General features: G+C 44.6%; 1 protein-coding gene across 1 annotated transcript in view; it reads right to left on the bottom strand.

The window, feature by feature from the left end:
• Positions 1–690, bottom strand: part of LOC138350277 (involucrin-like) — a 12,570-nt gene extending 11,880 nt beyond the window's left edge. Inside the window, exon 1 of the mRNA XM_069300885.1 lies at positions 32–690. Coding sequence (XP_069156986.1) covers positions 32–690 — 659 coding nt within the window. The remainder of the gene's footprint in view (positions 1–31) is intronic.
• Between the last annotated feature and the right edge of the window lie 13,964 nt (positions 691–14,654).

The following is a 14,654-nucleotide window of genomic DNA, read 5'->3' as shown; positions in this document are numbered from 1 at the left end:
TTGATATCCCAGCGCCTTGTGCTGATATTGCAGCTCTTTGGGTTGATATCCCAGCGCATTGTGATGATATTCCAGCTCTTTGGGTTGATATCCCAGCGCCTTGTGCTGATATTGCAGCTCTTTGGGTTGATATCCCAGCGCATTGTGATGATATTCCAGCTCTTTGGGTTGATATCCCAGCGCCTTGTGCTGATATTCCAGCTCTTTGGGTTGATATCCCAGCGCCTTGTGCTGATATTGCAGCTCTTTGGGTTGATATCCCAGCGCCTTGTGCTGATATTCCAGCTCTTTGGGTTGATATCCCAGCGCCATGTCCTGATATTGCAGCTCTTTGGGTTGATATCCCAGCGCCTTGTGCTGATATTCCAGCTCTTTGGGTTGATATCCCAGCGCCTTGTGCTGATATTCCAGCTCTTTGGGTTGATATCCCAGCGCCTTGTGCTGATATTGCAGCTCTTTGGGTTGATATCCCAGCGCCTTGTGCTGATATTGCAGCTCTTTGGGTTGATATCCCAGCGCCTTGTGCTGATATTGCAGCTCTTTGGGTTGATATCCCAGCGCCTTGTGCTGATATTCCAGCTCTCTGGGTTGATATCCCAGCGCCTTGTGCTGATATTCCAGCTCTTTGGGTTGATACCCCGGCGCCTTCTGCTGATATTCCAGCTCTCTGGGTTGATATCCCAGCGCCATGTCCTGATATTGCAGCTCTTTAGGTTGATATCCCAGCGCCTTGTGCTGATATTGCAGCTCTTTGGGTTGATATCCCAGCGCCTTGTGCTGATATTGCAGCTCTTTGGGTTGATATCCCAGCGCCTTGTGCTGATATTGCAGCTCTTTGGGTTGATATCCCAGCGCCTTGTCCTGATATTCCAGCTCTTTAGGTTGATATCCCAGCGCCTTGTGCTGATATCCCAGCGCCTTGTGCTGATATCCCAGCGCCTTGTGCTGATATCCCAGCGCCTTGTGCTGATATCCCAGCGCCTTGTGCTGATATCCCAGCGCCTTGTGCTGATATCCCAGCGCCTTGTGCTGATATCCCAGCGCCTTGTGCTGATATCCCAGCGCCTTGTGCTGATATCCCAGCTCCTAGTCCACATATCCCAGCTCCTTGTCCTTATTTCCCTTCCAAGAGCCATTTAGCCTCGCCTGCTTGGCGCTGTATCATAATTCCTTTACCTTTTCCCCTTGACAAGAGCTACTTCCCTAAGAAGCTTTACACTGCTATAAATCTAACCCCCCTTGACCTGCCGACCCTAAACCTCTAAGATGGAATTCTGTTCCTTAGCCACAAAGGTATGTTAATTATTGGGTACAGCCGTCAAGTCAGTATGACCAGTGACATTTGGAAAGGATATAAAGATAAGGAGTTGGGATGGGACGGGGGGAGGGAAGGAATGGTGGTCAACCAATTAGACGGTCGGGGATTGAACGCGGACCTGCATGAAGCGAGACCGTCGCTCTTTGTATACTTATTCAGCTTTAAATGTGACCGTATAAAGTCCCATATAAAGATGAATAGATCTTGCTCAGTAGAGGTAGTTGAATTTTGGTACACGAGTCCCGTAGAGTTTTCTGTCGCTTCTGTTAGGTCCCATTATAATTATAAAGTCATTATTCATTCTTATGGCAATTCACTGGATTTTTTGCAGTGAATTTCCACAATACCGAATTACGAGTAGTTTGTTTATGGACTTTGTGGAGCTATGCAGTTACCGTTAATCACTGTCAAGCCATTCAATGAGCTTGTTTACTACATCGCATATCTCCGTGATCCATTGTTGCTCGTTGTCACGATATTAATCACCGTCGTTACTGTGTACACCGTATCTCGGGTGCACAACACTTCATTCAGTTTCATTACTTAAGTATGAATTCTTCAAGAATAATTTAATATTGGCGATAGTTCAGTGTAAATTTGCTGAGTAAACTGTTCACCCGTGAGAAAATCTGAGTAATTGTCCTTGATATAACAGTGAATCACCGTTGAAAACGTTGAATCAGCGTTTATTAAACGTAGGAAACGATGCAACAAACTCTCGTTAAACGTTTTACACGACGCTTTGACGCTTCCTCGGAGGCATTTCTCCTTACAGCTGAGGAGGTTGCAACTCCTCTCTGAGTTGCAACTTGAGTTGAAACAGTTTAGTGAATAACTCGTGTGACTATTCACCGGTGGCGGGATGTAAAGACTCATATTGATGCGGAGGGCTATGGAGCGGGGCAGTGGAATCGACCCATGGTTCTAGGTCGCCCCAGACGCACGTATTACCCCACTGGACCACGACGGACTGAAAAAGTAGCAACGTAGAGTTCACTAAAAACCCATCTTGGGCTAACGGGTGTGTCGTGCATCTGGGGTAACCATAGACACAAGTTCGATTCCACCTCCCTGCTCCAAAGATTTTTTTTTTCTCTTATCGCGTTAATGATGATTTCAATGGGAATTTGGTTTGATTTTTTAATTAGGGAGACGTAATGAGGCAGAGAGCTGCTCCCCTTCACATCTTAATTACAAACTCTGTAAATATTATTATTAAAGGTTTAGATAAATGAAACCTTGAAAGGATTTAGCAGATAAATTTGAAGGTTCAGAAAGGAAATACAACAACATAGCGACAATACTAGTAAAAGAATATTAATAATAATAATATATTCCAATGAACATTTGAGTTGATCGGGGAAGAGTGACATTAATCATGTATATAATATATATATATATATATATATATATATATATATATATATATATATATATATATATATATATATATATATATATATATATATATATATATATATATATATATAATATTCCAGACATAGCTTTTATAAATCAAAATCAGCAGTAATATAATAGAATCATTAGTCCTGAAAGTACCAAGGAAATTCATTATGTTTTAAAATTTTGATTTACACTGATCTGATTTGATTTTTGATTTGTTTGATTTACACTGCTGAGAACCTTTTCAGTCCAGACAGAATTGTAACCATTGTGTGTGTACATACACACACACACACATGTACATTTAAATGTTTTTAAATCATCTATGCCTACCTTTTGCGGTCGTAATAAGAGAGATGTGTATTAACTTCTCAACAACGAAAGGTTCATCCAAGGCAATTACTGCCATATTAGCTTGTTAATAGTCACGATTTATTCTCCCAAACTCTACTAAATCTTCCTTAATTTCGAACGATTTACGAAAATTGGGTTTACTGTCCACGTCTCTCAAAATAATGACATGGAGCCGTCAGGTCGGCAAAGTTACTGATACATCGTCAAAAACAACGGTTTTTTCGTGAATATTATACAAAAATATTTCGTTGGTGAATAATAATTTATTTTCTGGATGATACTGGGATTCCGCTTATAAGGCTAATGATCATTGTAATATTAAATAGGTAATTTGGTAATAGGGGTTGATTTGTGGAATGAGTAGATAAGTTAGATGATTGATGTAGGGGGTCTTGGGGAGTGACATACGTGGGTTGGACTTTATATATGTGGCCTTAGCTAGGTAATATTAAATGCTGATTTTTTGTTTTTGTTCCATTACAGGAGTCCAATAGTCTTGTGTTCTTAAATCAGATCATTTATTTGTTATACTTTAAAAGTTTTTTGATGTGTGTGTTTGTATAGGCGCGCGAGTGTAAGTTCTTTGGTGAGTGTGTATTCATCTAGTTGTATTCATCCTGTTGTGCTTGCGGGGGTTGAGCTCTGGCTCTTTGGTCCCGCCTCTCAACCGTCAATCAACAGGTGTACAGATTCCTGAGCCTATTGGGCTCTATCATATCTACACTTGAAACTATGTATGGAGTCAGCCTCCACCACATCACTTCCTAATGCATTCCATTTGTCAACCACTCTGACACTAATAAAGTTCTTTCTAATATCTCTGTGGCTCATTTGGGCACTCAGTTTCCACCTGTGTCCCCTTGTACGTGTGCCCCTTGTGTTAAATAGCCTGTCTTTATCTACCCTATAGATTCCCTTCAGAATCTTGAATGTAGTGATCATGTCCCCCCTAACTCTTCTGTCTTCCAGCGAAGTGAGGTTTAATTCCCGTAGTCTCTCCTCGTAGCTCATACCTCTCAGCTCGGGTACTAGTCTGGTGGCAAACCTTTGAACCTTTTCCAGTTTAGTCTTAGTCTTTCTTCAGTTTAGTCTCCAGTTCAGTTTCGTGTGTGTGTGTGTTTACTAGTTGTGTTTTGCGGGGGTTGAGCTTTGCTCTTTCGGCCCGCCTCTCAACTGTCAATCAACTGTTTACTATTTTTTTTCCACACCACACACACACACACACACACACACACCAGGAAGCAGCCCGTGACAGCTGACTAACTCCCAGGTACCTATTTACTGCTAGGTAACAGGGGCACTTAAGGTGAAAGAAACTTTGCCCATTTGTTTCTGCCTCGTGCGGGAATCGAACCCGCGCCACATAATTACGAGTCCTGCGCGCTATCCACCAGGCTACGAGGCCCCATGTGTGTGTGTGTGTGTGTGTGTGTGTGTGTGTGTGTGTGTGTGTGTGTGTGTGTGTGTGTGTGTGTGTGTGTGTGTGTGTGTGTGTGTGTATGTACTTGCCAATGCAAGCCCAGACCAGGATTGAAACCCCGGTATAATAGCCGAAGAAATAGAGGCCATATTCCATGCCACATCGTCTCCATTCCTGAACATTTTTGGACCAAATTTGCACTTCCCTGAACACCACGTTTTAAGCAACAGTGCTAATTACACAAATTTCGTAATAATTACAACACAATATATAATTACAACAATACTAATTACCACGTGCTAATTACAAAATTTTGAAAAAAAAAAAACATGAAAATTAATTATGAAATTTTGGGAACAAGGGGTGATTAGAAGATTCTTGGCGCTTAATGTCCATGTTTACACCTCATTCTTCCTCCTTGAGGAGTGTGAGTTACACAACTGTGGATGAGGAATGATAGTGAAACTGGAGGTGGAAATGATAGTGAATGTGACTGTGCTGGTTGTGAGAGCATCAGTGCTCATGGAAGTGATAGTGTGAGAAAGAACTCCTACCAAAGTGAGTGTAAACATAGCAAATATAGGGGGCTATAATTCTTTTTTATAATAGTTTAATCTCTTTAGAGTAACTACAAGATAAGAGTAGACTTTGTTATCTTTACAATCATTATTTATATTGATATTGTTATTATTATATATTTTCATCAAAACCTGCTCAGGATACGAGTGAAACATCGATATTTTAAACGTGTTTCGTGATAGTTGAGATTAAAGATTATTTTTGTCTGTGTTATTTAAAATGATGAGCCGTGTGTTGGCGAGGCGTGAGGGGCCCACAGGGAGGTCTTGGTTGTTGGTGGTGTTGTGGCGAGGCGTGAAGGGCCCACAGGGAGGTCTTGGTTGTTGGTGGTGTTGTGGCGAGGCGTGAGGGGCCCACAGGGAGGTCTTGGTTGTTGGTGGTGTTGTTGTGGCGAGGCGTGAGGGGCCCACAGGGGGGTCTTGGTTGTTGTCGGTGTTGTGGCGAGGCGTGAGGGGCCCACAGGGAGGTCTTGGTTGTTGGTGGTGTGTTGGCGAGGGCGTCCCCTCTCAGTCCTCCGCACACACATGTAGGTAAACTCGCTCGCACACTGGCATACGTATACATACTTACCCGTGGACACACACGTGCACACACACACACACGTGTATGTCCACGGAGCCACAGGGAGAAGGCTCAGAGGTTTGCCACCAGACTAGTGCCCGAACTGAGGGGCATGAGGTATGAGGAGAGACTACGGAAATTAAACCTCACGTCGCTGGAAGACAGAAGAGTTAGGGGGGATATGATCACCACATACAATATTCTCAGAGGAATTGATAGGGTAGATAAAGACAGACTATTTAACACAAGGGGCACACGCACTAGGGGACACAGGTGGAAATTGAGTACCCAAATGAGCCATAGGGACGTTAGAAAGAATTTTTTTCAGTGCCAGAGTGGTAGATAAATGGAATGCATTAGGAAATGATGTGGTGGAGGTTGACTCCATACACAGCTTCAAGTGTAGATATGATAGAGCCCAGTAGGCACAGAAACCTGTACATTAGTTGATTAATAGTTGAGAGGCGGGACCAAAGACCCAGAGCTCAACCCCCGCAAGCACAACTAGGTAAGTACAACTAGACAAGTACACACACACACATACATGAGTCACTGCATTAAACTACTGATGGTCGAAGGGCGGGGCTTACAGAGCTGATTCTCGACCCTGAAGCACAGAGAGGAGAATACATTTAGGTGAAAACACACACACACACACACACACACACACACACACACACACACACACACACACACACACACACACACACACACTCACACTCACACACACGTATATACTTAAGGAAAGAATTGAAGGTGCTACATAGCCTTCCCGGCTTGGTGCCTTCTTTTAACCCTTAAACTGCGCAATACATATACAGCTGGGGTGAGTAACTGGCGCAGAAGTGCGCACCTCAGCTGTGTATGGTTGGGAGTACCACGTAAGATTTAATAATTACTTACTGGGTCAGAGAAGCAGTACATAATGAAGGCGTGAAACATAAAGAGTCATTAAGAGAACAGGAACTACACCAATGACCTGGGATACGCTAGAGAGCATTAGGAAAAGAGCCATTATATCAACCTAAATATGGATGCTTTCAGAACGCCACAATTAGCATACGTCCGACCAAGGCTGTAGTACGCAGCGACGGCCAGAAGCCTTCACATAAGACGTAAAATCAACGACCAGACAAACATACGTCCGCTACAATGCTGTTGCCAAAATTTAGAAGGCAAAGCTAAGAGAAGAAGCTGACTGTAATGCCTCTTTACGAAATAAGAAAGGAGACATGATTGAGACATACAAGCTGCTCGTGAGTTGCCCTATAAATCAAATGAGAAAGAACTCATTCATATTACTGTGTGAATATTTATTTTAGTTCACGCTGAGGAAGACCTTGATGGCATCTTAATTTATTCTTCTCTCTCTCTCTCTCTCTCTCTCTCTCTCTCTCTCTCTCTCTCTCTCTCTCTCTCTCTCTCTCTCTCTCTCTCTCTCTCTCTCTCTCTCCTGTATTCCTGCACTTGTGTTGCGTAAAGATAACATGACTTCGGCAGCAAGCAGACACCGTGTAATCTGTTCGCCTGGTCACGCATTCTCCATTTTGAAGCTTCTTCATATGTTTTCATCACTGTGCCCGTCAAATTACGACATGCTCACACGAACACACACACACACACACACACACACACACACACACACACACACACACACACACACACACACACACACACACACACACACACACACCTTTGTAATTCGTTTTCAATGATCCCTCCAACCAAGGTCGTCTGAGGCTTACAACGAACATGCAACACATTAATGTGTGGGTTGTCGTCGTGCACTTGGAGGATATGTAGCGGGAGTTAATTACACAGTTCACCACGCAAGTGTCAAGCATTCATCTGACTGAGATTTACGTCATAATTATGGCGTTTTGTTCTATCAATGTTCCCCCTGACCTGTTTTAGCTCCTTGTCCTCTTAGCCCAGCTCTTTGTCCTCATAGCCAAGCTCTTTGTTCTCATATCCCAGCTTTTTGTCCTCATATCCCAGCTCTTTATCCTCATATCAAAGCGCCTTGTTCTCATATTCCAGCTCCTTGTCCTTGTAACCCAGCTCCTTATCCTCATATCCCTTCCATATGCTATGTAGTTATACTGGCTCATCAATCAATAACTTTACTCATATTTTTTTTTTAATTATCGTTGGGTTAGTTTACATCAATTTACAGTGAATTATTTACTGAAGAGAAAATCCTAATAACAACAAAAGATGAAATATCTGACGATAGGGATATAATTTAAAGGTAATATATAAATTATCTATTCATTGAATTTATACAAAGTTTCGCACCCTCAGCACTCTCAATAATACAGATTCCAGGGGGCTATATCCCGGGTCAAAAACAGACTCCCAACACACAGGTTTGATGTGGTACACTACTTATTTTCCAACACACAGGCGCAACATTCTTCTGACTTCAATAGGACTCAGAATGACTGTCAGTAAGCCATTTCTTGGTGACAGTCTAACTCCATCTAAAGTCCTGATAGCCAGGTGGCAGGTTTCCCTGCTTTCTCTGTCGACTAGTTACTTTATTCTATATAACTGTTATATCATTATACATATGTATTATTCTTAAGGTGTATTTTTTGACAATTTTTTATTTGGCTGGATGGGTGATTTTCTTCAGACTTAAAGGACATTATTCGTTTGTGAATGACTCTTGAAGTGTGAGGTGTGAACATCTGGCTTGATATGAGATAGCAATTAGTGAAAGGATGAACACCCAACATTCGTCTTGAACATTTCCTCTACTCACAATTAATCGTACCTAGATCAGCATTTACAACGTCCCATAATTCAAATCCAGACAGGCTTAAACTGTTAAGTTACTTTACTTTCGACTTGATATCAAGATGACAGAATCAACCCATCACGACATTTGTTCTAATACCAGAACAAATGAACAAGTAGGCCCCCCTTTAAACAAATAATATGCAGATCATTTTCATAATACTTTAGATTTTAAGTAATTTTAATTTGGTATCAATATCAAACGATTTATGTGAGTTAGGGGCAACTACAGCACACTTGTCGGGAGTTTGAACGTTTGATTGCATTCTGCACTCTATCACAGATTGCTATCAAGACTTGAGAATGGTCCAGGACGGACCGAAACGTCGACGTCCCTTCACCTTCTAGTGTGTGGTCTGGTCAACATTGCTATCAAGGTTCCCACAGCATGTATGGACGGTGCGACCATCTTATCTTGAGGTTATCTTGAGATGATTTCGGGGCTTTTAGTGTCCCCGCGGCCCGGTCCTCGACCAGGCCTCCACCCCCAGGAAGCAGCCCGTGACAGCTGACTAACACCCAGGTACCTATTTTACTGCTAGGTAACAGGGGCATAGGATGAAAGAAACTCTGCCCATTGTTTCTCGCCGGCGCCTGGGATCGAACCCAGGACCACAGGATCACAAGTACCGCGTGCTGTCCGCTCGGCCGACCGGCTCCCCGATCATCACTACATCTTCAGCATAACAGACAACATATTGGCCCTGGTGCTACCTATTCGACACCTGTTGTTGTTGTTATAGATTCAGCTACTCGGAACAAGTTCCAAGTAGCACGGGCTATGGTGAGCCCGTAGTGGACTTAGCTGGCACAGGAGGGGGGCAAGTAGCACGGGCTATGGAGAGCCCGTATATGCGACAGCCGACTCGACTGACTCTTACCTCCTTCAATAATGGATCAAGATAAATAGCAAATCTTGATTTCCTTGTGGAAAGAGTTAAGTGCCAGTGGGCTGGCTGCCTTCTAGACAGCACTGAGGCCAATGTTTTCCTTTATGCTGATTAGCGCTTTCTCCTCATTATTACCTTGCCATTGCATCAATACACACACCTTACGAACATACAACTTGCGGGTATATTGTCATTTGTTAATAACAATTGCAATTTGAATAAGAATGATACCAGGTATCATTCTTGAATCACTCTATGGCGTAAACATTATTTATAGCAGCAATAATGATAATAAAAATATTAGAAACGACAATGACAATAATGATAAAGAATGCTGTATTTCTGAAGAAAACCAACGCGTGTGTTTTGAAGACCATAGACAGAAACTATTCAAACCTCTTATCACCTGATACTTTTAAGGCGAGACCATATTTCTCGCATATTTGGGAGTCACTCAGCTCCTAACTAACCCTAACTTGTCTAGACCAATAGTCTGCGTCGGAAGGGAAGGGAACTATGAGGAGAAAGCGTCAAGCCATTATATATGGCACGATATATATATATATATATATATATATATATATATATATATATATATATATATATATATATATATATATATATATATATATATATTATTCGGAGCTTGCAACTGGTAGCTAGTCTTCAGCGTACGAAGGTGACCTAGAACACTAGTCGGGAGAAATCTGCTCGAGCAACGTTGTAGCAACGTTGAAAGAACATTGAATCAGTATTATATCAACGGTGAAACGATATTAAATCAAAATTATATCAAGGTTGAAACAACATTGAATTAATATTATATCAACGTTGCCTTGGGGGAAACCAATGAAAATAAAGATTTTTGCTTTATTCATCTCGTGCAGACGGACATCACCCCAAACACAGCATTTCGAGTAATTATCAGAGCTTTGCTAAAGGTGATGCAGGAAACACAGTGGTGTGTGTGTGTGTGTGTGTGTGTGTGTGTGTGTGTGTGTGTGTGTGTGTTTCAGAGATTTTGACCACAGAAGCAGTCTTGAGTTGCGTGACTAATCGGTGGCTTGTAGTAGTGTTGCCTCAGACACAGTAGTGCAGCACTGAGGACAGCCCAACCACTTCAGACGTTTAGATCCTCATGAGTGACCAGCAACAATAAAGGACAATTTAGGCTTCTACGTGATGGTACTTTTACAGAATCTGCATAGGCACCTTGTTGAATACCTGAGGTCAAGAGCCCTCCCTGATGTCTAGAATTCCCAAGTTCATCAGCTCCTGATGTCATCAACCTATGACGTTATCACCTTCACGTCTCCAGTCCACGAAGTCCCACACACACAACCTGTGATGATACAGGCTAATAAAGTGAACCAATCCTCTGAGATAATTGTCGCCTGAGGCCCTCCCGCGGGCTCCTGATATCAGGGAGGGCCCCCGAGGACATCCCCCGTCTCCTGGGGGCCCCAACAATCCCGGGGGCTCCCAACACAATCAACATTACCTGCACAATCTGAAAGCTACTTCCTACAACACCGCAGAATGCCGCAGGCGACCATTACTGAACGCTCCTCCCCGCTCTGTTTTGATCGCACATATCTGCGTCATCTTCACAGTACTGAGATATATAGCTGGGAGTCATTCTCCTCTTCTTAACACTTTCTACTGCGCGTTGCTGTGTGAATTAAGGTCAGTGTAAACGCCAGGCTGGTCTGAGGCGTTAAGCAGTTGGCGTGTCGAGGCTGACGCTGCGGGTGTGTTGAAGATGGGTCCCGGCTTGCGTGTCGCGACCACACCATCCCTCGCCTCTGACCCCCATCCACCTCTGTCTTAAAAGACAGAGGTGGATGGGGCAAGCCAGCCGGCACAGTTACGTTCACATATATATTTTATATGTGTATATGTTTCTATTCGACATGTCCGGGGGACATTGGTGGGGCGAGGAAACCTCAGAGGTCTCTCGTACGCCTTATGACTGAAGTAGAGATGTTCTAGATCTTGGACTTAACCAGGAGATATTGTTTGAGGCAGACGTAAGCCACATGTCTGAAGGAGAAAGGATAGGATGACCAAACCACACACCAGGACATGGAGAAGCGACGACGTTTCGGTCCATCCTGGACCGTTATCAAGTCGTGTGTGTGTGGGGCTCACACACACGACAGGATAATGATCACACGACGGACCGAAACGTCGTCGTTTCCCCATCTCCTGAAGTGTGGTTTGTGCTTCATATCTTCAGCCTCGTGAATGGAGAGCCTGTAGGCGGCGTGCGCGAGAGAGCCATCAGACAGCAGAGGAATTCCGGACTTTAACGGGGTCAATTGGTAGATGCGCGAAGCCGCATGCCATGTCATAAGGCGATTATACAGACTCTATTGTTGCGTATTACAGGCATTAGCCTCTGGCGTAACATGCGTCCCCTCCGACCTTGATCACGACGCATTATGGAGCCTGGCGAAGCACTTTGCAGCCTGGCGACGCACTTTGCAGCCTGGCGACGCACTTTGCAGCCTGGCGACGCACTTTGCAGCCTGGCGACGCTCTTTGCAGCCTGGTGACGCACTTTGCAGCCTGGTGACGCACTTTGCAGCCTGGCGACGCACTTTGCAGCCTGGCGACGTACTTTGCAGCCTGGCGACGTACTTTGCAGCCTGGCGACGTACTTTGCAGCCTAGCGACGCACTTTGCAGCCTGGCGACGCACTTTGCAGCCTGGCGACGCACTTTGCAGCCTGGCGACGCACTTTGCAGCCTGGCGACGCACTTTGCAGCCTGGAGACGCACTTTGCAGCCTGGTGACGCACTTTGCAGCCTGGCGACGCACTTTGCAGCCTGGTGACGCACTTTGCAGCCTGGCGACGCACTAGTTCTAAGTGCGAATCCTTTCATTGTCTGCGAATCTGACATATAATTTGATGCCAGTGTGCTTTATAATTACATAATATAATTTCATGGACTTTAAGGATTGTATTTTATTTTTTAGAAGAGTTCCTGTTTGTGCAGGTCAGTGGAGGTAGTGATAGGTAGTGGAGGAAGGGAAGAGAATGCCGAGTTATGGAATGTGGAATCTGAGAAAATAGACCACACACAACTTACAAATTATGTGGAAAGGAATTACAGAACTCTAATAAAGAACGAGACCAAGGGATGGTTTGGGATAGTAAGCTGTCGCCATAGGAACACATAAAGAACATTGTGAGAGGAGCGTGATGCGTCGCTTTCCAACTTCAGACTTGCTTGTAATTACATGGTGGTGAAGTACTGAAGAAACTGTTCATGACTTTTGTGAGACCAAAACTGGAATATGCAGCAGTTGTATGGCGCCCAAATCTCAAGAAGCACATAAATAAACTGGAAAAGATGCAGCGGTATGCTACAAAATGGCTTCTGGAATTAAAAAAAAACAGGAAATACGAGGAGAGACTAGAGGCATTAAACATGCTTAAACTAGATGATAGAAGAAAAAAAAATGATATGATCACCCCTTACAAAATACTAACAGGAATCCATCTAATTGACTAAGAGGAATTCCTGAGACCAGTGATTAATATATATGAGGCTGACCAGGTATACCGAATACCAACGTCTGTGATAGAAAGAGAGTTACTAGGTACCAAAGACCAAACAATAACCACATACACCACAAATAAGGGCATCGACTACTTGGACTGGTAGAACTAGGGACTCGCTTTTTTGCAGGCCAGTGTTCGATCCCCTGTGATCCAATCACCGATCGTCGTCCTCATATCCCTTCCAAGTGATATATAGTCATACTGGATTAGCGCTTTATCTTCATATCGCAGCTCTTAGTCTGTCTCGTATCCCTTCCACGTGCTGTAAAGTCCTACTGGCTTATAACGCCTCTCATAATTACCTTAATAAAAACAAACCTTTGCTCCATCACGTGTTGGCTGTAATAAGCTATCTGGCGCGGTAATGCAACTCGCGACACACTTGCTCAGATTTAATGTGTCGTGAGCAGCACTTGTGCGGGTGTGTGTCGTTTGTCGCTGCTGCTCATGCAGCTGCTCCTGCTGCTGCTGCTGCTGCTGCTGCTCCTGCTGCTGCTGCTGCTGCTGCTGCTGCTGCTCCTGCTGCTGCTGCTGCTGCTGCTGCTGCTGCTGCTGCTGCTGCTGCTGCAGCTGCTCCTACTGCTGCTGGTGCTGCTGCTGCTGCTGCTGCTGCTGCTGCTCCTGCTGCTGCTGCTGCTGCTGCTGCTGCTGCTGCTGCAGCTGCTCCTACTGCTGCTGGTGCTGCTGCTGCTGCTGCTGCTGCTGCTGCTGCTGCTGCTCCTGCTGCTGCTGCTGCAGCTGCTCCTACTGCTGCTGCTGCTGCTGCTGCTGCTGCTGCAGCTGCTCCTACTGCTGCTGCTGCTGCTGCTGCTGCAGCTGCTCCTACTGCTGCTGGTGCTGCTGCTGCTCCTGCTGTTGCTGTTGTAGCTGCTGCTGCTGCTGCAGCTGCTGCTCCTGCTGCTGCTGCTGCTGCTGCTGCAGCTGCTCCTGCTGCTGCTGCTGCTGCTGCTGCTGCTGCAGCTGCTCCTACTGCTGCTGGTGCTGCTGCTGCTCCTGCTGTTGCTGTTGTAGCTGCTGCTGCTCCTACTGTTGCTGCTGCTGCTCCTACTGTTGCTGCTGTTGCTGTTGTAGCTGCTGCTGCTACTGCTGTTGCCTTAATGTCTCGCTTGTCAGCTTTGTTAATAACGTTAAGAATATAACTTTTTTCTTATTATTCTTATTAGTAGGAGTGATACAGAAGAGCATAACCTTACCTTAAGGTTAGGCTCATGTAAGGTAAGGTTACCTAAGGTAACCTTACCTTACCCAACCTAACCTTAGCTTTTCTAAGGTTCGTGGATATGAAACTCATTTTGAGGCAATGAAATGACTCGTACCTGCGTTCTAGTGGATCCCAGACACTGGCCCATAACCGACTGCGTTCTAATGGGATTCACCCGAACGCAAGTTCGAGTCAATTGCCTCAAAAAGAGTTTCATTGATATCTCAGGCCATTGTGATTTCTTTGTGAGCATGTTGGCTAGCGTCCGGTCACGGGGCTTTGTTTTTGTTGTTTAAGATTCGCTACCTGGAACAAAAAGTTCCAAGTAGCACGGGCTATGGTAAGCCCGTAGGGCCACGGGGCGCTGTGTAATTAGATATATACAATTAAATCACTCGTCCTCTTTGCCATTTTGGTGATGCTATCGTGAATCCAAACAGAACAGTACAGCAGCCTATGGCGCTGTATGCAAGCAATGCAGTGCCCCATGGAGCTGTATTTAGGCATTACAGTGCCCCATGATGCTGTATCCAAGCAGTGCAGTGCCCCATGGT

The sequence above is a fragment of the Procambarus clarkii genome, chromosome 45, assembly GCF_040958095.1.
Source record: "Procambarus clarkii isolate CNS0578487 chromosome 45, FALCON_Pclarkii_2.0, whole genome shotgun sequence".
NCBI classification, from domain to species: domain Eukaryota; kingdom Metazoa; phylum Arthropoda; class Malacostraca; order Decapoda; family Cambaridae; genus Procambarus; species Procambarus clarkii.
The sequence above is the reverse complement of the archived record's forward strand: the minus strand, read 5'-3'. Positions and strand labels throughout refer to the sequence as shown.